The sequence below is a fragment of the Mytilus californianus genome, unplaced genomic scaffold, assembly GCF_021869535.1.
Source record: "Mytilus californianus isolate M0D057914Y unplaced genomic scaffold, xbMytCali1.0.p SCAF_2, whole genome shotgun sequence".
Lineage (NCBI taxonomy): Eukaryota > Metazoa > Mollusca > Bivalvia > Mytilida > Mytilidae > Mytilus > Mytilus californianus.
Window position 1 is genome coordinate 45,061,089 of NW_026262668.1, and position 24,958 is coordinate 45,086,046.

General features: G+C 31.1%; 1 protein-coding gene across 3 annotated transcripts in view; it reads left to right on the top strand.

The window, feature by feature from the left end:
* Positions 1–21,744, top strand: part of LOC127727984 (dentin sialophosphoprotein-like) — a 33,351-nt gene extending 11,607 nt beyond the window's left edge. The window contains exons 2-10 of one of the 3 annotated variants that reach the window (XM_052235132.1): positions 4,214–4,304; positions 6,857–6,956; positions 8,091–8,203; positions 10,713–10,886; positions 13,090–13,180; positions 14,665–14,786; positions 15,572–16,465; positions 20,115–20,152; positions 21,211–21,330. In XM_052235132.1, the coding sequence (XP_052091092.1) occupies positions 4,256–4,304; positions 6,857–6,956; positions 8,091–8,203; positions 10,713–10,886; positions 13,090–13,180; positions 14,665–14,786; positions 15,572–16,465; positions 20,115–20,149 (1,578 nt within the window). In that variant the 5' untranslated portion in view covers positions 4,214–4,255 and the 3' untranslated portion in view covers positions 20,150–20,152; positions 21,211–21,330. Of the gene's footprint in view, positions 1–4,213; positions 4,305–6,856; positions 6,957–8,090; positions 8,204–10,712; positions 10,887–13,089; positions 13,181–14,664; positions 14,787–15,571; positions 16,466–20,114 lie in introns of all 3 variants that reach the window. The other 2 variants (XM_052235130.1, XM_052235131.1) reach the window with 2 other exon arrangements.
* The last annotated feature ends 3,214 nt before the right edge of the window (positions 21,745–24,958 follow it).

Consider the following 24,958-nt stretch of genomic DNA (forward strand, 5'->3'; position numbering starts at 1 on the left):
TGATATACAATTTCCAATTTTATTGGCGAATCTTTTGTGTAAAAGTTAAGATATCTATAACGTCAAGTAAAGAAAATATTTTTTTTTTACAAATATGGCATTTACAAATAAGAAAGAAATCGGAAGCCAGAGGTCAATAATGTCAATACACCCGACAAACGAAATAACAGAAGTTACTACAAGTTTTACCTATCTAATAAGGTACGGAGTGCTTCGCAGTATCATTAATTACGTCAACATAAAGCAATAAGTTTTAAATTAATTCGGTCTGGAATACCCATACGGTTTATTCCTTGAATGCCAACATCCTTTGATCTACCGACAATTTACCTGTAAAATTATGTTGGCGTTCGAGAAATAGGTGTAAGTAGTTATCACAACAAAAGTGCATGCTTATCAAAACAACCATACTAATTAAACAGATAGGTAAATTACAGGTAGCTAGATCTAGTTCATGTTTGTCAAGTTGTTGAAAATCATTTTTAGCTGTGACAAATATGGATTCTCTTAAAATGAAACTTTGAAAAGTGTTGCATCACTAAGTCAACATGTGCATATTGTCAGGAATTCCATTTTGCACAAATTCTACATTAGACTCTTTGGACTTTGATGTTTCTTTACAATATTTCTATAGTTGTGTGTGCTGTAATATCCTCCCATATTACTTGATGGAATTTCTTAAAACTTTGTATCTCGTGTTAGATTACTATTTTTTAATTTTGTTCAGTTGTTCAGGATATTTTTCTTGGTTATAATATTACCAATGCTTTGCTTTTGCGCCAATTGACATTTCATTTGCGCCAAACAAATCTTTCATTTGCGCCACAAACCATATTTCATTTGCGCCAAAATAAAACATTTGAAAACTCATGTATACATTTGATAACCTATATGTGTTGTCATAAAAAATACAGACTTATTTCTACTTTATAAAAAGAAGCAGATGTGGTATGATTGCCAATGAGACAACTATCCACCAAAGATCAGATGAAAAGGACGAAAGCAATTATAGGCAACAGTATGGCCTTCAAAAATGAGAAAAACCCATACCATATAGTTGGCTATACAGGCCCGACATAAAAAATATATATAACAATTCAATTGAGAAAAAATGAACTGCCTGTTTGTTTCTCAGAACTGACACCTCAAAAATGTGAACACTATATAATTCTAAACTTAAGTGACTCTCAGTTTTATATTGGAAATGAGTATGTACTCACTTAGTTACCCAGGGGGGATACTCTAAAAAAATTCTTATTCACGATACAGCAATGAATAATTAAACTTTTCCGTTATATGTTACCTGTGAAATAGCGCAAATGTATTTTTTATTTTTTGGCGAAAATGAGGTATAACCTTGTGGCGCAAATGAATGATTGGATTTTGTAAAAATTGGCGCAAATGCAATGCACCCAATATTACAACCTTGTAAGTTCATATTGACTAATAAATTAATTAAAATGATATGGAATTAAATAAATCTCTAATTTCCCTTTTTTAGTTTGAAATATTTAACTAAAATTTCTTTAATATTTCGAATATGTCTTATGTTAATAAACATTTCCATTCCCAAAACATCTTCTTTTTTTTTTAATAAAAAGTAACAAAAATGTTTTAATTTTCTTTATTTCTTCTAAATTCATAATAATTTTAACCCCAAAATATACTATTTTCTCTTATCAAAAAGTGATAAAATATTGCAATTTAATCAAGTTCACTAATTATTTTAATCAGTTTAATACTTATAAAAACATTCAAATAGTTATAAAAACACCTATTGTTATTATATAAAAATCTATTGAAATATTTTTGTTGGCGTTCAAGGAATAGGTAACCTATAAAATGTTGGCATTCGAGGAAGACACCACCCATACTGTAATTTGATATCTTCTCCTCGTCGGGACATGTTCCCAATTCTATATCCCATTCTAGCCTGTCGAATTTTAGCCAAATCATACGGCAACCAATCAGAACAGATATTTGTTAAGTGTTAATACCAAGATGTCGTGAATATCGAATGAAACTATTAAATAGCTCCGCACAGTATTTGGAAGCAATAATTAAATAAATAAATATACAAACAAGTTGTGTAAAACGGGAACGCTTAAATCTTAAGCCTAAGCGCAATGCTTACACCAGTCAAACTGTTTAATTTTATTTATGTAAAATATTTATTCATTTTTTTGTTGGTTTTTTTTTTCGGTGCGTTTTTGTTTGAAAAAAAAAATTCTTTTTTATTTGCTGATTCGCTTGGTTGTTTTTTGTTTTTGTTTGTTTTCCTGGAGCTATTTTTTGGTTTTTGAGGGGGATTAAACTGATTTGCTGTTAAAGAATTGTGCAACAACATTTGGTCGTTTTAGATCAAATTGTATGCCCTTTTTTATTCATTTTGTGATGTTATTTGAAAGTTTTTGTTTAAATCAAATTCAATCAGATCCAGAAATGCATTGTTTTATAGTCAGAACACGACGAAATTAATTGCTGGAAATACTTCATTTTCCAATATATTTGAATAGTTACCTAAGCTTAATAACAATAAAGAAGAAAAGCACATTCCACCGTGCTTGCTACTTATACGTCTCGTAGCTATATTCATTAAGATAAATATAAGTCAGAGAAGTAGTACCCAAATCAGGTACACCTTCGTTTTGATTTTTAATTTGTTATTTTATCCCCCATTTGTCTTTTAATTTGTAAGTAACTGCTCTATTTTTTACTATTACGTATACTGATCCTCTTCATTCTCAATGTGTTTTAAAAACTTATATCTCAAACATACTTCTGGTGGAATGATTTTAAAATTCTTGTTATTCATATTACTAGTTTCATCAGTTTAACATTCTTCTTTATAGTTCGTATGGAAAATCTAGTGTCAAATATTTTTTCTTCAAAAGTCTGTATCTAAAGAAAGCCTACGGAAATATCTTTATTTCTCCATAATAGTGATATATTTATAGAAAAAAACGTCATAACAGAAAATGTAATTATATGAATTTCAACAGCAAACATTATCAACACATGTAATTTGTTCACTGTTTTCAAAATGAAAGGCTCTATTATTTTTTTTTACTATATTTGTCTTCGAGTTCATTGTAAACGTCCTAACAAAAAAAAGAGTAATATAATATGCCCTTGAATTTTATTTAGTATGACAACGTGTGAGGTTACTGCATTGTTGCTTGAATGTTTTAACTAGTTTTGGTAAGAATGAAAGGAATGGTGCTTTTTATGTATAAAAAATTATGTTTGGTATTGTGTTCTTATATCCACACCTGTTATCAATTAAGTTTATAGACTGTTTGTGCATCGAATTGCAAATTAAAAACATGAAATTGCAGATACATGTACAATAGTATTACGTCGCTTATTTTATAACTTTATAATATGTAAATTTGATACGATAATGTGTCTTAAAAAACAGTAATTTAGTTTAGTTTAGATATGTGTTATGATGAACAATAAAGTTTCGTACAAATATATTTGTGCGATACGTAAACATTTATATAATAACTAAAGTCCTCTGGTATTTCAAATTAATTTTTCTTTAAAAGATGAAAATGTTTTATATACTTGAATGATAAAGTTTTACTATAAAAACGTGTACATAGACTTTCTTATTAAAGAAAATCCTTTATTTTATCAAAATGTTTAGAAATGTACTACTATTGATTTATTGCCTTCCCGTACTCTAATTCGCCGACAGCTTTTCGAAAGCAATGACCTGAAATATCCTTCGTTAGAACAAAAAAAATGCAAGGGAAAGCTCGTTAGTTTAATAAATATGGAGAGAAGATAGTATTAACCGATTCTAAATAAAGAAAAACTGATACACCAAATCCTTTAACAACTTTTATGACAACGTTTAATTAACTAATGAGTACGCATGGAAAAACATAAAATAACACCCATATATGGGTGCGGAAGCGTTAAATTTTTATCTAATTACATTTTTATGTAATAAAAATTTGTGCCACGTTGAGCACGTGCATTCATAGATTTTATATTTTATTCGGAAATAAAACAATTTTGGAATGTTTCGTTCTGCTAGTCAAAAGTACGGACTCATGAAATATTATTATACATCTTTGAACTATAAGTTATTACCACTTTAAATGAACAACCAAAAGGTAATCTTCATATCCTTATTACTTATATATGTACGCAGGTGTCAAGTTTTATCGATTGCTGTATTTTTTTATATTTTTATTTGTAGAGAGCATCATGACACTATGATTTGTAAGAGTGGTATTTAGACATGATCAAGTTTTATTGGTTAATACTGCTGTCAATATGTTTCGCTAAAGGTTTGTATAAACAAAAACTCATCAAAGATACCGATATAAAACACTATACTAGTAAATAAATTTTGATCTGAAACGGTCATTTGGATCTAAACAGATAAATTGTTAAGTAATTTCAAGTCTTTCAGTCAAATTTCAGAATTATCAACTGCGGTAAGTTCAGTTCTGTTCAAACAATAAGCTTCCATTCAATCAAGGTGTGCTCAGTCTATGTTCAGACTGTTCAGTAGTTATAATTAAGAAAACATTGACTAAAAGAAAGAACATGACTAAATAATTTATTGTTCAGATTTTACAGATGATGTAAGATGTTTAAGGAATAAAACCACTTATTAATAGCCCCGTTGATTTCTATTCAAGCATTTATAGCTACTTTGTCTTAATAGATATTTATATATTTATAGAAGATTTGGTATGAGTGCCAATGAGAAAACTCTCCATCCAAGTCACAATTAGAAAAAGTAAACCATTATAGGTCAAAGTACGACATTCAACACGGAGCCTTGGCTCACACCGAACAGCAAAATACAGTTCAATTAAGTTCAAATACAGTGGCAGTCAGTAAAACTATACATTATCCTGACTTGTGCTGCAAAATTCAACATACCTTTAATTGCATATTAGAGCGCACTGTTTTCCGGAAGTTAGTATGAAAACAGGTACTTCTGATCTGAGCAAACGGGCAAGTATGCATTCTTATCAACATTTCATTTATCTATTTTATTATTCAAGAAAAACTTTCAACAAGGGTTTTATAGTTATCCCAAGTCTTTGAGCTTTCATTTGATACTGAAATTGTCAACATGTTTTACTTTTTGACAAAGTTACAGCTATGCGTAGGAACCATTTTGTATAAAATATTAAACTTTCTTGTATGTTCTTTGCAACCGGACCCGAATTATTGGTTCTATTACTTATTCCAAAATTCATTTACTAGTGAAAACTCAACTGTCCAAAAGAGAAAACATTACAAATAGGGAACGAAAAATCGAGCAAAGCTCTTTGGACTATATTGATGTTTCGGGTAGATACGGGTGTAATGTTGAAAATTCCCTATAATGTTCCCCATAAATAACATCCTTCTTGATACGGTGTTCCAGTGACATTATTTAAGCTTTCCTTATAAAAGTAAATGAAAAAAATGTATTTTTTACTTCGAATAAACATTTGAAAGTCAAGGATGGTCCACCTCATTTTTTAATAAGAAAAATATATCATATCAACTTCTTTAAAGATAAAATTGTTTAGATAAAACAAATATACTAAAACAAAGATTCCTAATTAAGACACATTCACTGAAATATGCAGTTTAATTTATTATCACAGTTCAAATATATTTTTAACAAAATGATTCCATATTTGTTTACTTTTTATGGGTCAGATCTGAACAATGTATAAATTAAGAAACTTAAGCTGCAATGAAATTATATTTGATACAGCTCTAGAGTAGCGGATTAGCTGCAACAAATGATGCAATCTATCCTCATTAAGGATTAACTAATTGACTATGATAATTCTAGATATTAAAACAAATGTGAATTAAATGTCTTTTTACCTATCCTATCAATAATCCATATAACGATTAACAATAACATTTTCTTAGAATAACGACAACGATAAATATTTTACTCCATTTGACTCAAACAATAGCTGAAAAATGCGATTTGAAAAATGAAAATAAATTTTTTCCTTATTTGATGTCAAACGTAGCGAAAGATGATATTTGACGCCTGACAATAAAAACCATGTCTACACTCCTGACTATCAAAGAGGGACGAAAGATACCAGAGGGACAGTCAAACTCATAGATCGAAAACAAACTGACAACGCCATGGCCAAAAATAAAAAGACAAACAGACAAATAATAGTACAGATGACACAACATAGAAAACCAAAGACTAAGCAACACGAACCCCACCAAACACTGGGGGTGATCTCAGGTGCTCCGGAAGGGTGAGCAGATCCTGCTCCACATGTGGCACCCGTCGTGTTACTTATGTTATTACAAATCCGGTAAAAAGTCTAATTCGGTAAGTCACATTCGTGAAAAGGGAAGGTATTGTAGTTATGACAACTAGACAACATTGAATAGTTATCAAACTATTCAATGACCTAGACATAAATGCAACGTTCGAGCTTGTTTTGTAATTACTTTCAAAGTATTGTTCACTGTGTAATTAGGTATTTTTTAGCTGTGTCCTTCTTCGAAAATGTTTATCAATTATGCGCGCCTTTATGACGTCATTTACAAGAGGTAAACACCGGTATCCATGTACTTTTAAAGTTCGGGGTCTTTATTTTGCAGGATAATCTAGAATTTTTTTTATCCGTATGTACGTTATCACATCTCCATTTGAAGCTGTGTTATTTCACGTAGGTGTTTTTCTTCCCTTGGTTGGCATATTCCAAAATAGATTTAATGTTTTTGAACATTGGTAAACTATTGTTATTTAAAAATATTTTTTTTAGAAAATTAAAGTCAATTTTTCGCGTTTTCGGTAAATCTTTGTCACTTTTTGGATTCATTTACATGTTTCATGTACAATGTTTTTTAGTTTACAGCCAGTGTTCAGGTGCAACATTAGTCGTAGAGTTACAGTTGTTTACCACAATATATATCGAATCTCCAAATTTTCAATCTGGAAATTATTCACAGTACGTATAAGGGGAAACCCATTCTATTACTTGCTTTATCTTCTGCATTTTAATGCAATAATCTATGCATTTCTAAGAACTCATAAAAACAGGCTAATGATTATAATAAATGCTGAAACAGGGTTATGAAGAAAGACAACTGGAATGGATACTACATAAGTTTGATCGTCACCGTCACGAATTGGTTGACCAATACGATATGTCTATGTCTCAACTCACATGGTTTAAGATACTAGAATAGTCGTCTGATTTGTAATTTTACCGATTGTGTTCCATTCCAATCTGTGACATTTGGACTGAATCTGTACTTGCTTGGCGGGTGTTGCATGTAAGCAAGAGACACTTACCCTGTCGATGCACCTGGTATGGCTCCTTTTGAAGATTCATGCAATGCTTTAAGTTTTTATTTTTACCTTGATTTGTATCAACTTAAAGGATATATGAGATTAAAACATCGGTAAACTTTACTGTTGTCTCTAATTTATAATTAAATACGCCAGGCGCGAGTTTAGTACATAACATCATCAGTGGCACTAGAATAAAAGCAATTCGATGCTTCAGAGAATTAGAAGAAAAAAGGATTTTTCCATATTGTTTAGATGGGAACTATGTGTCGTCAGTGTCGCCATCTTTGTCACCAGCTAATCAATGTTAAATTATGATGGTCTGTAGAAGGTCTTTAAATAAATATTCCTTATAGTTTCAAAAAATTTCGTAGTTGTAGTTTTAGAGGATTTTTGAAATTACACTTATGAAATTATTTGAAAGTTGCAAGATTTGATCGATTGTAATAACGATCTTGTGCCCACACTTAGCTTTTAGATTTCTGCTGAATTTTTACTACTTTACTGAAAGAAATTAAATAATGATCCATTATGTCAAAATACTAGTATCTCGATTTATTATTCAAAAGTAGAACGGATCATGTGCAGATTCGTGTAGGCGAAGCGCGGACACGGTATCTTTTATTTACCCAGATTGTTCCAATGCTTTTTTTAAATTAAATAGGGGGAAAACCTAAGGGTTACAAAATATCAGAGGAAAAACAAGATTCCTTTATTAAAAATTGTGAATTTAGATGTATGATCTCCATCATGCATTCTCTTTTCTTTGATCTTTTTTATTTTATTACAGAAATCTTAACTGCTCCTGGAGAGTTATAACTTCTTTAAATACAAGCAGCCTTCTTTATAGGGTTCAGCTTAAAACAATGGTAAACACTATGGATATTTTGAAGATTTTCAAAGGTAATGTAACATAATCAAAGAATTTGCGGGCGAGACCTCTTATTCTACATTGAAGAAAACAAAATTAATTTTATTTCGAGGTTTTTAAATTGTACTATAAAATTTTCGTTGTGTACAAAGTACTATTCCGACTATTATCGGAAATATATTGTAGGCTCTACAGGTATCATTGAAACACCATAATAAAACTTTAAACTGAATGATGAATGAATGTTACGCGTCCAAGTTTTATCATCTTTATTAAATATAACAATCTTATTCAATTCAGGGCAAATCACTTTTAAAACTCATACATCACGCATCGTTATTTAAGAATTGAATTGTTCTAAATTTATTTGTCCAAATAATTAGGTGGTGCACATCAAACGCTTAAGGGCATACGATACAGTTACAGGGGAGATGATGACGTTGCTATCGTAAAATGTTATTTTCTCGCGACGTCAAACTCAAACATATCGGGAACAAGATGCATTTTTTTACTGATTTTAATCATAAGCTTGAAAACGAACACATGGACCCCTCTTTTTAAAAATTACATTTGGCTTGATTATGAATGAACATTATTTGTATCATTTTTTATGAATATATCACCGATGGATTTTTTTCAATTAGATAAATATACAGCAAATATACCGTTTTTTTTTCTAAAATCATGAAAATTTAATAAAAATGAATTATATTCAAAGAATTGTTATACATATTTATGTTAAGAAGATAATCCAATTTTTATTTTACAAAAATCCGCTTGTGTATACCTTTTGCAACTAGACAGTTGGGTATGTCTGTCCAAAGGATAGAATTGTCCAGGAAACCAAAATTGTGAGAAATAGCTTTATGCATTTTTTTCCTCAAAAATTCAACGTGGCATTAAAACTGTATCAGATGCCCTTAACCTCTTTTCTTTTTGTTTTCTGAATAAAAATAAAAGAAATGATTCTTTAAAAAAAAACAAGAGAGTAAATGCCAGAATTTCATCATATTTTGGCCAATGTCTTCGACTTGATGTGTTGACATGAATTATCATTGATATGGTCATAATTATAAACTAACTGTTTACAAAACTTTGAATTTTTCTAAATACTAAGGATTTTCTACCCCAGGAATAAATTACCTTAGCTGTATTTGGCAAAACTTTTAGGAATTTGGGGTCCTCAATGCTCTTTGTACTTTGTTTGGCCTTTTTAAGTTTTTTTTAATCGAGCGTTACTGATTTCTATTTTTTAGACGAAACGCGCGTCTGGGGTACACAATTCAATCCTGGTATCTATGATGAGTTTACTTATGATTTTCAATTCACATCTTTGTTTTCTAATGAGACATTTTAAATTTTCATTGATATAAAATATAAATGCCTTGTTCTCTTGTTTATTAACAATATTTGAATATGATATATATATCATGTTTATAAAAGCTTCAATTAACATTTTAACATATGCAAACATTTCTAACAATTCGGTTATGTTTTTGAAAAGCATATGACCAAACAACTTTATATACCATATATTTTTAATTAGATATTTTAATGAAAACAAAAACGTTAAGTTTAAATTAGGAATTATCCCTGGTTACTATTCTGCATATCCTTTGCAGAACATATTCTTCGGAAGTTTCCATTTTGTAAAACGTAGAACATGCGCGCTGGTCTTCAATTTTATTCTGAAATACAATCAGAATTACAAATATATCGTTTTAGTCCTATGGTTTTTTTTTTTGGTTGCTGTTAAAGTTTAAAATGATAATTCGTCAATAAATATAAAAATAAGAACATGTGGTATGATTTCCAATGAGACAACTCTCCACAAGAGACCAAAAGACACAGAAATTAACAACTTTAGGTCATCGTACGGCCTTTAACAATGATTAAAACCCTTACCGCATAGTCAGCTATAAAAGGCCCCGAAATGACAAATGTAAAACAATGCAAACGAGAATAATAAAATAAAATAAAATAAACTTGCCGATTACTGATAACTCACAAATTAAATAAAAGTCCGAAAAATTTTGATCCGAAATATTTGATATCTTACTTTCTTTCAATTTCAACTTTCCCATAACCTCAGGATTCCACTGCTGCGTATTGCACATGAATTTATTACAGTGAAATCGGCCATGTTGCCTAAACACTACATATATAACGAGTTCTTCGTTGTGACATTATTATAGAAGTATATATCATTACTAGAGAATTCCAGGGAAGCAACGCAACAATGATTTACATACGCAAAAATAAAAATATGTGATAACCTATATTGCAGTTGTAATGGGAGACGACTCTTTTAAACCTTTCGAATTGTCTTCCTTCGATAGAAATGAATCAATACGTCATCATCGTGTTATTTTTGTCAAGTATCTAGTTCATTATTTTGACATATTCATTACTTCGTCCATGCCTTTCCTCGTATTTATTTTATTTCTAATATAATGTCTGGACTATTTCTATGATACAAGTAAAGCATTTTGAAAGGAAATGAGGAATATGCCAACTAAACTCGTTTCATTTTTTATTCAGGTTTAGATGACACAGGAGGAGTCTTGATTGATACCACCAATAACGATTCTCCAGATCAAACTCGTCGAGGGACAGCTAGCGTGGCGGGGTTATACGTACAGTTCACCTCAGATGATGACCCAACAAATAATGGAAAAGGCTTTACATTAAATATCATTGAATCTTCTGATATGTGTAAGATATTTTCTCTGTAATTGTAATATTTGATATTTAAATGGACTTGTTATTATGTGTGGCAAAATAATGACATAGGCAGTAATAGATACAAAAAAGTTTTTTTTTCACAGATTTATCATATGAAAAAATATACCCTTTACAGAAACGCATGTTCCGCGAAAACAGACATTTCATAAACGCAACACAGGTCATCTTTTGAAGTAACCGAAATAGGCAATAGTTTATCAGTAAGGTTTTATGCTTCTATCTTATTTTTTAAATGTTTATCAATCATTTTTTGTATATATTTATATAGTTGTATGATTAGTCTCTTTTATGATGTTGCTTGTTTGAGATATATTGCATGACATGTGTTTTGTAATGACTATCAGCGGGTACTATCTATAACTTTATTTATAGACTTTTCATATTTTCAATAGTTTAATTGTAGGCATATTCTGTCCCAGGACTTTTGAAATTTTATACATTTTCCACAGTTCGTTCCATCACTTTCTATGTAAAGTTCGCTAAACCACCATCCGTTGACATTGTATCATATCGTTTCTTTTGAGTGCTGAACAATTTTGCACGTATCTTCTTGAAATGCAAATGTAGATCTGGAAAATTATGACGATATACGCATGCAGTCCTATCTGATTGCGAATGTTTTAATGTTCCATGATGCATATATGTAAACCTCAGATCTGTGTACGGCCTCAAATTTGTGTCCGTTTCTCAAATCTGTGCCCCATCGTGACGTCAATCGCTAATCTATGTCCGTTAAAAAAGATACGGCTCAAATCTGTGTCCTATTTTCAAATTTGTTTCAATCGTGACGTCATTCGCAAATCTATGTTCGTTTAAAAGATACGGCCTCAAATCTGTGTTCTTTTCTTAAATCTTTTTCCAGTTTGTTTCGCCATGCGCAAATTTATGCCAGTCTAATAAGTACGGCCTTATAGGATTTTTGTTTTATTAAGTCATTTCCCATAATTCAAGGTTAAGTTGGGATGTGTTCTCCATGTGTGTGCTTCAAAATTTTACATGCGTGTGTACTTATTGTATGATTTACATTTTATTGTAAAACTACAACATTTCAAATTGTTTGCTTTTCTTGATCCCGTGTTTAATTGTTCTGTAATAATTATCGTTACTTCCGTTTACTCATTACGTCTTGGTAACAAATACGAAATATAAGTTAATAAACAACCTGAGACAAAATGATATCTGTATACAAGCAACTAAAGATACATGTATGACCTTCAACAATGAATTGAACCTATTCTGTATGGTAATCTGTAAACACATACACCTATTTGTTCAATTTTTCCATGTATAAGTACCACATAAAAATGTTTAGGGTATAATTTATTGCCGGTTTAACAACGACATTTTGTGCCACTATCTTATTAATAAGGTTTTTTTCTGGTGAAACTATTTCGGTTAAGAATCTATGTATTTTTTAAAATCCATTGTGTACCATGACATCAACATTCAACAACCACAACATAATTCTGTGTGCAAATTATTGGCATAACGAGCATACATGTTACTCAGTTTATTAATGTGCCTTTAAAGAATGAAACTACACATATTGTTTTACTTGATTACGTCTTGCTATGTCTTTCGTCACCACATTTCGATAAAGGACATAGATTTGTGACAAAAATGGCCATGGATTTGAGTTATTAAAGGACATACATTTGAGACAATATAGTACATAGGTTGATCACCAAAATTAATACTTCTAATGGAATTTTTTCTGTTTATGAATTTTGAGTCCAACATATTTTATTTGTAGAAAGTAATATACATGAAAAATAGTATGGTTTGATTTGACGCATTACTTTTTTTGTGCTTTCAATACAATCAGAATGCGAGTTCAATGACCGTTATATTATTTTCCAATATGATGTTGACATATTTTAGAATTGTAGAATTTATCCCAATTTTCGTTTTTTTTTTACATTTAAAAACCGTTCTTCAAAGTTTTCTTTGATGTGACTGTGTGTATCGACATCACTCCTGTAACTTATTTGTCTAAAATGCATGTGTTTAAAAGGGTTACATACACCTTCCACAATTTATTAATTTATAATTATGTACTACAATATTCAAATTTGTGGCGATAAGGGCGTAATCTAATGGGAACAGTTTATTTTAAAAGAAATCATTGTGAAAATATATATTCAGTTGTAAAATATTTTTGAATATTTTTTAGCAGGAACAGCATGTTCAAATACAAGTTTCCAGGAAGCTGAATCTACACCAAAGTTTATTACTAGTCCAAATTTTCCAATTAACTACCTCGAGTAAGTTTTGTTATAATTCTTCTACATTTATCATGTAATTGCAGGAATCATATTTATGATATTTATTGTCCCTTAAGTCTCGCTTCTATGACACAAGGATGTACCATTTCAGTTTTGCCAAATCCATACGAGTCTTGAACCAGGCGCGTAGCTCCCTATACGCCAACAAGCAGTTGCGTGCACACCGGCATGCTGAGAAAAAATAATATATTTTGCGTTCATAGACCACATGATAAAGAACCTTGCTGTTACAAAATTTTGGAAATTATTCAAAATTAAGGAATGTATCTCCCTCGTGCAAAACTCTGATTCCTTGCTCAGCTTAGGCTATACTTTGTGGTCCTTTTTGGTTGATAGCTCCTCATATTTTTAATAAGCTATGGATTTTCAAATGTTTTTGGCCTCGAGCATCACAGAAGAGACATTGATTGTCGAAATGCGCATCTGGTGCAGAAAAATTGGTACCGTTTATGTTAATAACCCTCCTTTGACCGAAAACCGAAAACAAAATTTTTTCTGCATAAAATGGTCCAAAAAAATTTTCATTAGCTTGCACATCATTTTCAACTAGCTACGCCCCTATCCTTTTAAGACGCATCTTTAAAACATCTTCACATTTAATATAATTGCAATTTCTGAATATGAATTAGCCTAGTTATATATCAATAACAATTCATACTTTTTTCTGATAAACAATGTATTAAAAAATTATTTTAAATATAACTTAATTAAAAAAAAATAGTTTGGACTTTGTGTCATTTTCAAAGAGCATATTGTCAACGCGGAGCTAATGACAATTTTGTCTGCATCACTAGAGCGCTTTATTGAAGGAATTATAATTCAATCCGAAGTACAACACAATTGAATAAAAATTCTAGTTTTTTTCTACCGTCTCATGCTAGATATCAAATAATGGATATTTTGAGATAATTTTGATATAATTTTGATATTGATTTTGTTATATATTGACGGACAGTATAATAGTAAAAAATAATGATGTGTGAAGTATTTAATAAATATTAGCCTCTGTTGACTTCACAGTGCACTATGAGTGCGCTTGTCTTCAACCTTGGCTCCTGTTTTCGTAAAGTAAATGGTAAACAATATTTGTTCTATACTTTTTTCAATTCAATAACTCTATATTAATTGTTTTTAATTTTTCATAATATATTGTATTATGTTTCCCATACTCCTGTGTTGCGTGTTTTCATTGAAAAACGTAATCTTAAGTGCATTTTCCGGAATTTGCCGAGTGGAAACGAATAGCAATGCAATTACACAGGGAACCGACAAGCAAAAATAGCAGTAATTAAGCTTTTTTTTATGATATTTCCATATTAGTACGGTAAGCACATTTGTCGGGAGAAATATAATATACGTCAATTAAATGCTAGTGTCTCACCGTAAAATCATAAATTATACTCGAAGTATAGAGATAAATTATAGTGTATTTTTAAAGTATAACTTTAAGTCTTTTTTTTCAGGAATACAGAATGCTCATGGAATATATCTTCTACAGACAATTCAGTTATAGTTATATCCGTGGTGTATATGGATATTGAAAAAAACAGTCCTGATTCTTGTTATGATTCTCTTCAAATTGGTGGTAATATACTTTATATATATATATTTAATTTTTGCATAACAGCATCGACATAATATTTCAGGCATTGAGATGTATTGAGATCGGCGCGTGTTGGTTTGATGTTTCTTATATTTTAGATAATTGTCCCTTTAAGAAAATAATGGAAATTTATTATGGAAATCCTTTACTTCTCTTATATTTATTTGATAAATCTTGACACTAACTCACCTTTAAAGCTTTTTTTAAATGCATGTATATTATAAAGAAAAACAATTTTTCACTCTTATACTCTTACCACGAATCGATTTTGATAGTGAATAGTATCATAGTACCTGATATTGATATTTCTGGTCTGTTTATGATTGTGAATGATAACCAGTTGTCACTTTTTGATATGCCTTTAAACAGGTCCAGACCACTACCACATATGGAAAAGAGATCGAAAAGATCAATTGCCTTTAAATTCTCTATTTTATCCATTTGGGATTCAATCAAAGCATGGAAATCAAAGGCATTACTATAAAGAGCACACCTGCAAAGTTTCGTTAATTTTTCATGAGGAAAACATTTCCAGGAGCAAAGTAAACTTTCTAGTTTGAAAACAATAGAAGGTCTAACATTTACAAATATGTTAACTTTTTTTTTGGCGATGATATCAAAATATTACAATTAGATAATGTTGACATAATAAAACATGTAATGTCCTTTATGAAAATATTATATCCAAATGAATAAGTTTATCCGTTTTGGTCTTGATCTCTCAAACTTATATTGATTTCCTCATTGGCAAATTTGACTCATTTTAGATTCTGGCAAACTTTGTGCAGACGAGGAATGGCATGATGCATCATTATACGCATATAATGACTCTGTTTCAATCAAATTTATAAGTGACTTTGAACAAAATAAGAGGGGATTTGTGCTCTCGTACATGATGTTAATGAAAGACCCCAAAACCACAGAAAATATCGAAGAGCAAAAAACATCAACGCAACCAGTAAGTACATCGTTGTTGTTTACAACAATTACTGGCCATGAAACGTCATCTGATTCTCCTTTATCATCGACACAAACATTCAATTCATCGTTGTCGTCAACAAAAATAACTGAACCACAAACAACGGACACTTATATTCTGTCGACGCAAGCAGCGGATTATTCTGTATCATCGACACAAACTTTCAACTCGTCGTTGCCGTCAACAAAAATAACCGAAACACAAACAACGAACACTGATATCCCATCGACGCAATCAGCAAGCACATCATCACTGTCTATAACAACCTCATCACAAATTATTGTCACTGTCGATTCATCAACCAAATTAGCAAATACATCTTTACTATTTTCAACAATAACTGAGCTTCTACCTACAATCGAAACTACCGATCAATCAACAACAACAAAAGATTCAAGTTCATCGTTATTTTCTACAATTCTTAAAGAATCAAATAGCACAGATATTAAAGTTTCTTCAACACGTACACGAAGCACATCTTTGCTGTCAACAACATCATTTACTCAAACTACTGACACTACAGATTCATCAACGTGGCGACTAAATACATCGATGAAGTCTCCAACAACAATCGATAGTTTGACTGCTGAAACTGCGTTCATATCTTCCACAATAGCGTTGGAAACAACAACTGAAGATAAAGAGCAGTTAACTACAAGTACAGCTAAACCAGAGGTGGAAAGTAAGATTTTATTTAAGTTATGTTTTATTATTTTCCATCCACAAAAAACATAAGCAACAGGTTTTATGTTCCGTTTTGCATTGAGTAATTTAACATTGAACAAATCAATTTAGTTACACTAGATGTAAGAAAAAAGACACAGAAAACTAAAAAGATCTAAAGGTCAATATATATATGACCTTTCATGAAAGACATGTGAATAAAGCCGTATACAATGTACTTTACTTCAAGCTATAAATAGATCAGAGTATTATATTTAACAGATACCATCAAAGATCTGCAATTAGCACAATCATTTCGAAATGACAAAACAAACATTAAAAAATAAAGAAATATAGCCACTTTAGATGCCATTACAGGTACATGAGCATACAATTAAAATTATAACAGAAAAAGTACTTAATAAAATTGAATAGAAAAACAAGGATATGGAGTATCCATCCATGACACAAAAACAATACATGCACAGCAAAAAAAACACACAGAAAGCAAAGGAACAGCGCTTTTATTGCTGTTCTTCATCTCAAAGTGAGAATGGAAACGGGGAGTGTGTCAAAGAGACAACAACCCGACTAAAGAGCAGAAAACAGCTCAGGGCCACCATAGGTCTAACTATATTACAAAACACAGACCAAAAGTACAAGGTGAAAAATAATAAAGGATGTCCACATTCACTGAAAAAAGCTCAAAATACTTAACCTGATGATGATAAATCATGCCGTCTCATTCTAATATTATTGGCTGAACTTTAGGAAATTTTCACACAGTGACACTATAAAGAAGAGATAAAAGAAATAAAAAAGGAGACAAATATCTAGTGACGAGAATTAGTTTTATAGAAATACAAGGCAAAAAAAAAAAAAAAAGGTGAAAGCCTTGTATGATATATTTTTACTGATAAACTCATCATAGATTAAAATTTTGTACGCCATGCGCGCGATCCGTCTACATAAAACTGATCAGTTACACTCAAATCAATGAAGTTAAAAAGGCAAAATAAAGTACAAAGTTGAAGAGCATTGAGAACCTAAAATTCCAAAAGGTTTTGGTTTTGCCAAATACAGCTAAGATAATCTAGTCCTGGGGTAGAAAATCCTGAGAGTTTCGAAAAATTCAAAGTTTTGTCAACAGTTAAATTATAATTATGACCATATCAATGAATTTATGTTCATCCCGAAAATACTGAATTGATGTTTAACTCTTAAAAACAATGTTCGAATAACAATAGTATAATTAGTATTTATTATTAGAAAATGTATTAAGCCAAAAGAAAATTTAAAGAACATTTCTTACATTTGTTAGCATTATAAGTAGTATACGCGTAAACTGTGGGAGTGAAAACAACTTTAATTTGTTCAATCCTTGCATATACAATCATACCTCTAAATTAATCTGTATATTTGAGATATAATTTATGAATAGATCTGACCAATTCATGAGATCATATTCCTGATGTAAAAGATATTTAGTAATTAAAATATTACGTTCATGGAAATCTGAAATGTCATTGCAAAAACATACATTACTAATAAACTCCAAAAATGATGCAACGGAACACTATTAAGGAAAGAAAATTGACAATAGATAAGAGGCAACAGCAGTTAACAGTGGTTTAGTTTACCAATCGAGATCAAAACAAAACCTGAGTAAAAATCCTAGCTTTTGATTTTAAAAAATAAAACAACAAGAATACCGAATTCCAAGGAAAATTCAAAACGGAAAGTCCCTTAACAATTGGCAAAATCAAAAACTGAAACACATCAAACGAATGGAAAACAACTGTCATGTTCCTGACTTGGTACAGGCATTTTATTATGTAAAAAATGGTGGATTAAACCTGATTTTAAAGCTAGCTAAACCTCTCACTTGTATGACAGCCGCATAAAATTCCATTATATTTAAAGGAAAAGGTACATTTCAGGGCTTACTTGGCCCTGTAAATTCACCGATAAATGTATGAATGTCGTAATTAATCAAATTCCTTAAGCTCCAAAAGAAAGACTTTCCGAAAATGAACGTTATTGTGACGCCTTTAAGACACAATTTGTCTTTGATGTCATAAAAGTAAATAAGCTTATTTTAAAGATGTCACAGAGCCGGGGGAATCTGCAATAAGAGAGGCATCGTTTGTACTAACCAGAATACAAGGCAATAAGCTTGACGTATGCCAAAATTAAACAAGATATGATAAAGCAAAAAACAATTTCTTTAATCATTTCTTCGCATGTCCCATAGTGTATTTTTGTAATATTGCAACTACTAGGAGACAAGATACACTATGATTTTTCAAAAGACAATTTTATCTAGTAGAAATATTTATGTTTGGCATTAGAGAAAAATTGAGCTACAAAAGAGTGTTCATTCATGAATTCTTACTTCAAAATTTGATATACCGCTATAAAGATAAGCTGCTTTCTCACAACTTTTGTTAATAATTAATAATACCCGTCAGAACTACTGAAAGGTTTGGATTTGTACATTTGCTGCACGAAATTTTATAACAATATTTTTAAATATTGCCGATTGTTAGCCCCTTGGTATCTTCGCTCTCTTTAATTTGAACCTGTGATCTTAGTTTTTTTGTTTGTTAATTAATCCAGCATATACTTCTTACATATACTCCAAACAACAGAAAATTGTCAGCTGGTTTTAACGCTAAAAACATTCTGGGACTATTTGTCTGTATTAACGTCATAACATCGTTTAAGGGTAGACATTTTATATGAAATTACATTCGAGTCGTTTAATTTATTATCTTCAATTTTACTGTTTATAAAACTTTAAAATCGAGCGAAACAATAAGGTTATACTTTCCCCAGATATAAATGACATTAGCCAAATTGGCACAATTTTTTTTTTATTGTTTTGTTTTTAGTGCTATTCAATTTCGTTATTGTTTTGGCCTTCTAATTGTTTTGACTCATGCGCCACTGATATGTCTTGTGTAGACGAAAGCGGATCTGGGGTACTAGATTTAAGCCTGGTATTTTTTATGGTTTTTTCCCCTGATTTGGGTGTCAACAAGATACGTACATTTTGTTTTGACAAAATGCAACTGTTTACGTAAGGTATGCTATCAAGTACCGTTAAAACACCGATTGCTCCATTTCTCATAAAATTCATTTATCCCCAATATTTCGTACAGTTGCCGTATGTTCAATCTTTTAAGTATCATTGTACCTGTCAGTTTCTATCTAGTTGTCTTGCTTATTAAGGTTTCTTTGGGTGTCGAATTCCTTTTAATATTATTGGTTAAATAATACACAAACTTGCATAAATAGTGGCATGAAAACTACTATCGCAAAAAATAATGATATATGACAGTTAATTAATTATATAATGTTCGATGTTACGAATTTAATACTTGTATATATTTGTTAATTCTAAATAAAACTTCAGTTGACTGAGCAAATGCAGATAGGTGAGGCCTTGTAATATTAAAGCTCAGGAATTTGGAGTTATCTCACTTTGAATATTGAAGATGAATTGTTAAAGAGATGTACATAACTAATATTTAATTAATGTCCATCTATAAATCGACACTGAAGGCCTGTGTAGAATTAAAATGAACTTCCCACCTAATACGGCTTGACGGCAGCACCTGCACTAAAATAAATGATACTATATTTCAATAAAGTTTTTTTTATAGAGAGTTGTCATTTACAAAGAAGCTCCGGATCCTGAAAGGTAATGTTTAAAAGACCTTGTAGACAGCAACGGAATTTCTGTGCAAAAGCGTACCATTAAAATGTAGCATTCGTAGCAGTGAAAATTATGTCGGCGTTTCCTGGGTTACGACTTGTTACATTATATGACTTCTTGAAATGATTTTTAATAGTCATGAGCAACACGAGTGGTGCCATAAGTCGAGCAGGAACTACTTAATATCCTTATGAATTCGCGCTCAGAATATGATGTTGCTAGCCATATTTAATCTCGTGCTGTATGAGCAATGTTGTGTTGACATTTGGTTATCTTTCTTTATATTCTTTCGCTCGTGTGTTAATAGATATAGGAAGATGTGGTATGAGTGCCAATGAGACAACTCTCCATCCAAGTTACAATTTATAAAAGTAAACCATTATAGGTCAAGGTACGGCCTTCAACACGGAGCATTGGCTCACACCGAACAGCAAGCTATAAAGGGCCCCAAAAAATTACTAGTGTAAAACCATTCAAACGGAAAAACCAACGGTTTAATCTATATAAAAACGAGAAACGAGAAACACGTATGAACTACATAAACAGACGACAACTACTGTAATCAGATTCCTGACTTAGGACAGGTGCAAACATTTGCAGCGGGATTAAACGTTTTAATGGTACCAAACCTTCTCCCTTTTCTGAAACAATAGTATAACATCACAACATAGAAAAACACACTATAAAATATCAATTGGAAGGCTTAACTAAATCAAAAAACGTAAATTAACACACAATGAACGAATAAATTTGACCTGTGACACCTGAATGCAAATACACAGTTAACAAAAAATTTTGTCTGTTTTTCTTCGACTTATGATTTTTTTAAAATTTTTTATATATATTTGTCTTCCACTATACAGAATCATAATAATAGCCCTTATGTGATATGTCACCCATGTCCTGTAATGAATCCAGTTAACAGAATGGTGTCAACTGGAGATATATTAAAGGCATTGTACAGTGTAGAAAGGTCTAAAAAGTTAAGCACTGAACTGAACCATGGAATTATTTCAATACTTATATTTAACCGTGTTTTGCAGACCAAAGTACTTTGCCATCAGCGGCAGTTGGAGGAATTATCACAGCAGCTATCATAGGAGTAGCAGGTCTTGGGGCTTTACTTGCTGTCATTGCTTATTTGATGATAAAGTATACAGGAGGAAAGCATGAGAAAAACACCACTTCAAGGATTACTACAAATACGCGTGTTACCGATAACGGGACTCCATCTTGGATAACTTTAATAGATACAATGAAAAGACCCGGATATGACCCAGTATTTTTACATATTGATAATACGTGAGAACCAATTGTATAATGGCATTCTACCGAGATTGAAATATTGAAAGTTGTTTGTAATTCAAAAATGTGCAAAAAAGTATAGTATATATATTAGTTCATAAATTAAAAACATATTTCGTTTGTTACAAAAACAATACTTAAGACAAATGTTTCAGATATGTATCTTAAGTACTGTCACTCAAGACGAATGCTACACTGTGTTTGTTTATAATTGTATGATCAATGTTGTTTTTGGTTGAACAATGTTTTGTCTAATTTAAGGTTTTATACTGTTCTGTGTTCTTTTTTTTTTATTATTATGACGTATTATATATTCCTTACATATCATTTCATATTACCATTTATAGTTCCAACTTTAGTCATGCTCTACAAAAAGATGATAGACAAAACATCTATTATCGGCAAGCTCTTCAACGTTTGTATCAGATTTTAGACTTTCAAATATTTTGGCCTCGCGTATTGCTGGAGAGACATTAATCGTCGAAATACGCACCTGGTGCAGTTAAATTGGAAAAGTAAATGTAATTTTATTGATAGAACACGTAAAGCTATACAATTGTCCATTGTCAAAATACCAACCTTGATTCTAATTTAGACTTTTCTTCAAAGGAAAACAACTCTTAGTAGGTCAAAATGTAGTCCGTGTCTACACAAAGTAATTGTCACAAACCCAATGAATCGTGCGGGATCTGATATAATTTTGAAATCGAAAGCGCATTCAGGTAAAAAAGGGAAATGAAAAAAGCATTGATTATAGAATGAAAAACAATCTTAACAGCTTACGTACGTAAAAACACATTTCTCCCATACGGTTACGGTTACGGTTCGCATTGACAGGGAGCACAATCATCCCCCTTTTCAAAAAAAAATAAAATAAAAAAAGATTTGACTATTGATAATTCACAAGACTGAGAATAAACAGAACCAAATCTTTGCGTTTTATTAGATTGCTTTACAAATGGAAACCTAATTTATAGAAGAAATAGTGATGCGTGTGGCATGATCGTCACGTGCACTTTACACATAATTCCGATCAAACCGTTTCTAGGGGCCGTCTTAAACTTCCAGTGAGGTGAGATTTTTGCTCTGTATTGAAGGCCTCAATGTGACTTTGAGATAAAGAACAGCAATAAAACTTCAAATTCATCATAATTTAAGACGCAGAACTTTACTCTGCAGAATGACATATTAACTAATATTTAATTTCATTACTGCAACTGTTGTTCAAAATATTACACTTAAAAACATAAAATACTATTGAACTCAGTGTCTTGTCTGTCATTCCACGCATGTTTGCCAATAAATAGGCGTATTTGAATAGATATACCACGTTTGATAATTTACTTCATATAAAAATACGGATACGGTGACTCCTAAACTCCCAATCAATGACGTGGTTATATATTAGAAAAAAAATCGGATTTCACAATTCTTTTTCATAAATATTGGTTGAGGTAAGTGATATCGTAAATATATAAATAAACAAGACTAATTCCAATTGAAAACTCATCTGACAGGACATATAGATCAATGTTCATCATGGTCATTTGTATTGAGAAACAGGTTGATTTTATTGGTATCCAATATATGTACATTATTAGACAATAAAAAAGGTAGGGCAAGTTTTCCATGAATGTATCTCACCCATAGGGTCAAAATCAAAGATTTGTTAAAACCTGCTTGAATTTGAATATTAAAGATTCTAAAGACAAACTTTACAGATGTTACAATACCGTTAATGTTATTACTACCACTGGATTGATGCATCCCCTGGTGGACTGTTAGTCCCCGAGGGTATTAACAGCCAAGTAGCCAGTACTTCGGTACTGGCATGAAAATACGGATTTTGTGTTATTAAAATTTCCTGTTACAAAACTTTGGAAATTATTTTATTGCGAACCCAATGTAAGTTTTCCACAGTGCCATCTCTATCTTGACCAGGTATTTAAACTTTTGCAAGTTCACCTGTCCTATTGAATAAATACAATAGCTATTGTTCTCTGTGTAGTTTATTCTCTGGGACCTTTAAATTTCTTCTAAGAGAAATCTATCATTCATTGATTAAATTACCCAGTAAAAAAAAATTCTTATATATAGACAAAAATACTTTTTTTATACTCATTAATTGCGTGTTATGATGTATTTATTCAATATTAATAATATATTTTCATTCAGTTTAATATAAACATTGATTCAATCATAAAAAGTTAATTTCTAACAAAAGTTTTATCAATGTTCCTATTGAAATTTGATTTTTTTTTTTTTTAGTTATAGAATACATTTAAGAAGATCTTAATTTGAAACATCATTATTTTCAAGTTCTTATTCATGTCAAACAATCTTTTTTTTAAAAGGAACAATGTTGAAAGTTTTGTCAGAAATCAACTTTTCATGATTGAATCAATGTTAATATTAAACTGAATGAAAATATATTATTGATATTGAATAAATACATCATCACACACAGTTAATGAGTATAAAAAAAAGTATTTTTGTCTACATATAAGATCATTTTTTTACTCAGGTGATTTAATCAATGAATGATAGATTTCTCTTAGAAGAAATTTAAAGGTCCCAGAGAATAAACTACACAGAGAACAATAGCTATTGTATTTATTCAATAGGACAGGTGAACTTGCAAAAGTTTAAATACCTGGTCAAGATAGAGATGGCACTGTGGAAAACTTTCATTGGGTTCGCAATAAATGAAGGAATTTATCTCCCTCATCCTTGCCCGGCTTTGGCTATACCCTGTTTTTTTTTTTTTTTTTTGGTTTATAGCTCTCCATCTTTTTAATAAGCTATGGATTTCGAATATTTTGGCCTCGAGCATCAATGAAGAGACATTCATTGTCGAAAAGCTCATCTAGTGCAAAAAATTGGTACCGTTATTGTTATTAAATTCTTGAAATGAAAATGTTTAGCGCGATACATCGTTGTTGCAGACAGTTTTGATACAATATCGCAAATTTTACGTTTTGGTATCGAATGACATCTTAAGCCAATATAAAGCAACGCACATTTGTATCGGAAAGACGAAGCATTATGATAGCTTTACCCCCAATATAAATTTTGTTTTCTTCTAAATTCTTTTTTGTGATGATTAATCAAACTTTTTTCAAATAGGATATAGAGTAAAATAAAATAGTTCCTGCTCATTTAACCGGTTGTGATTCGGCTTTGCCAGTATGCACTATATATGATACACGACATTAAAGTTAAAGAGGTTGACAGGGTCTACAGGTTGAAGAGGGTCGACAGGTTGACAGGGTCGATAGGTTGACAAGGTCGACAGGTTAACATGGTTGACAGGTTGACAGGGTCGACAGGTTGACAAGGTCAACAGGTTGACAAGGTCAACAGGTTGACAGGGTTTACAATGTCGAACCATCTTTACCCTTGTCAATCCTATCAACGCTGTCGACCCGGTCAACCAAGTCAACCCTGTCGACCAAGTCTAACCTAAAATTGTTGACTCATTCCACT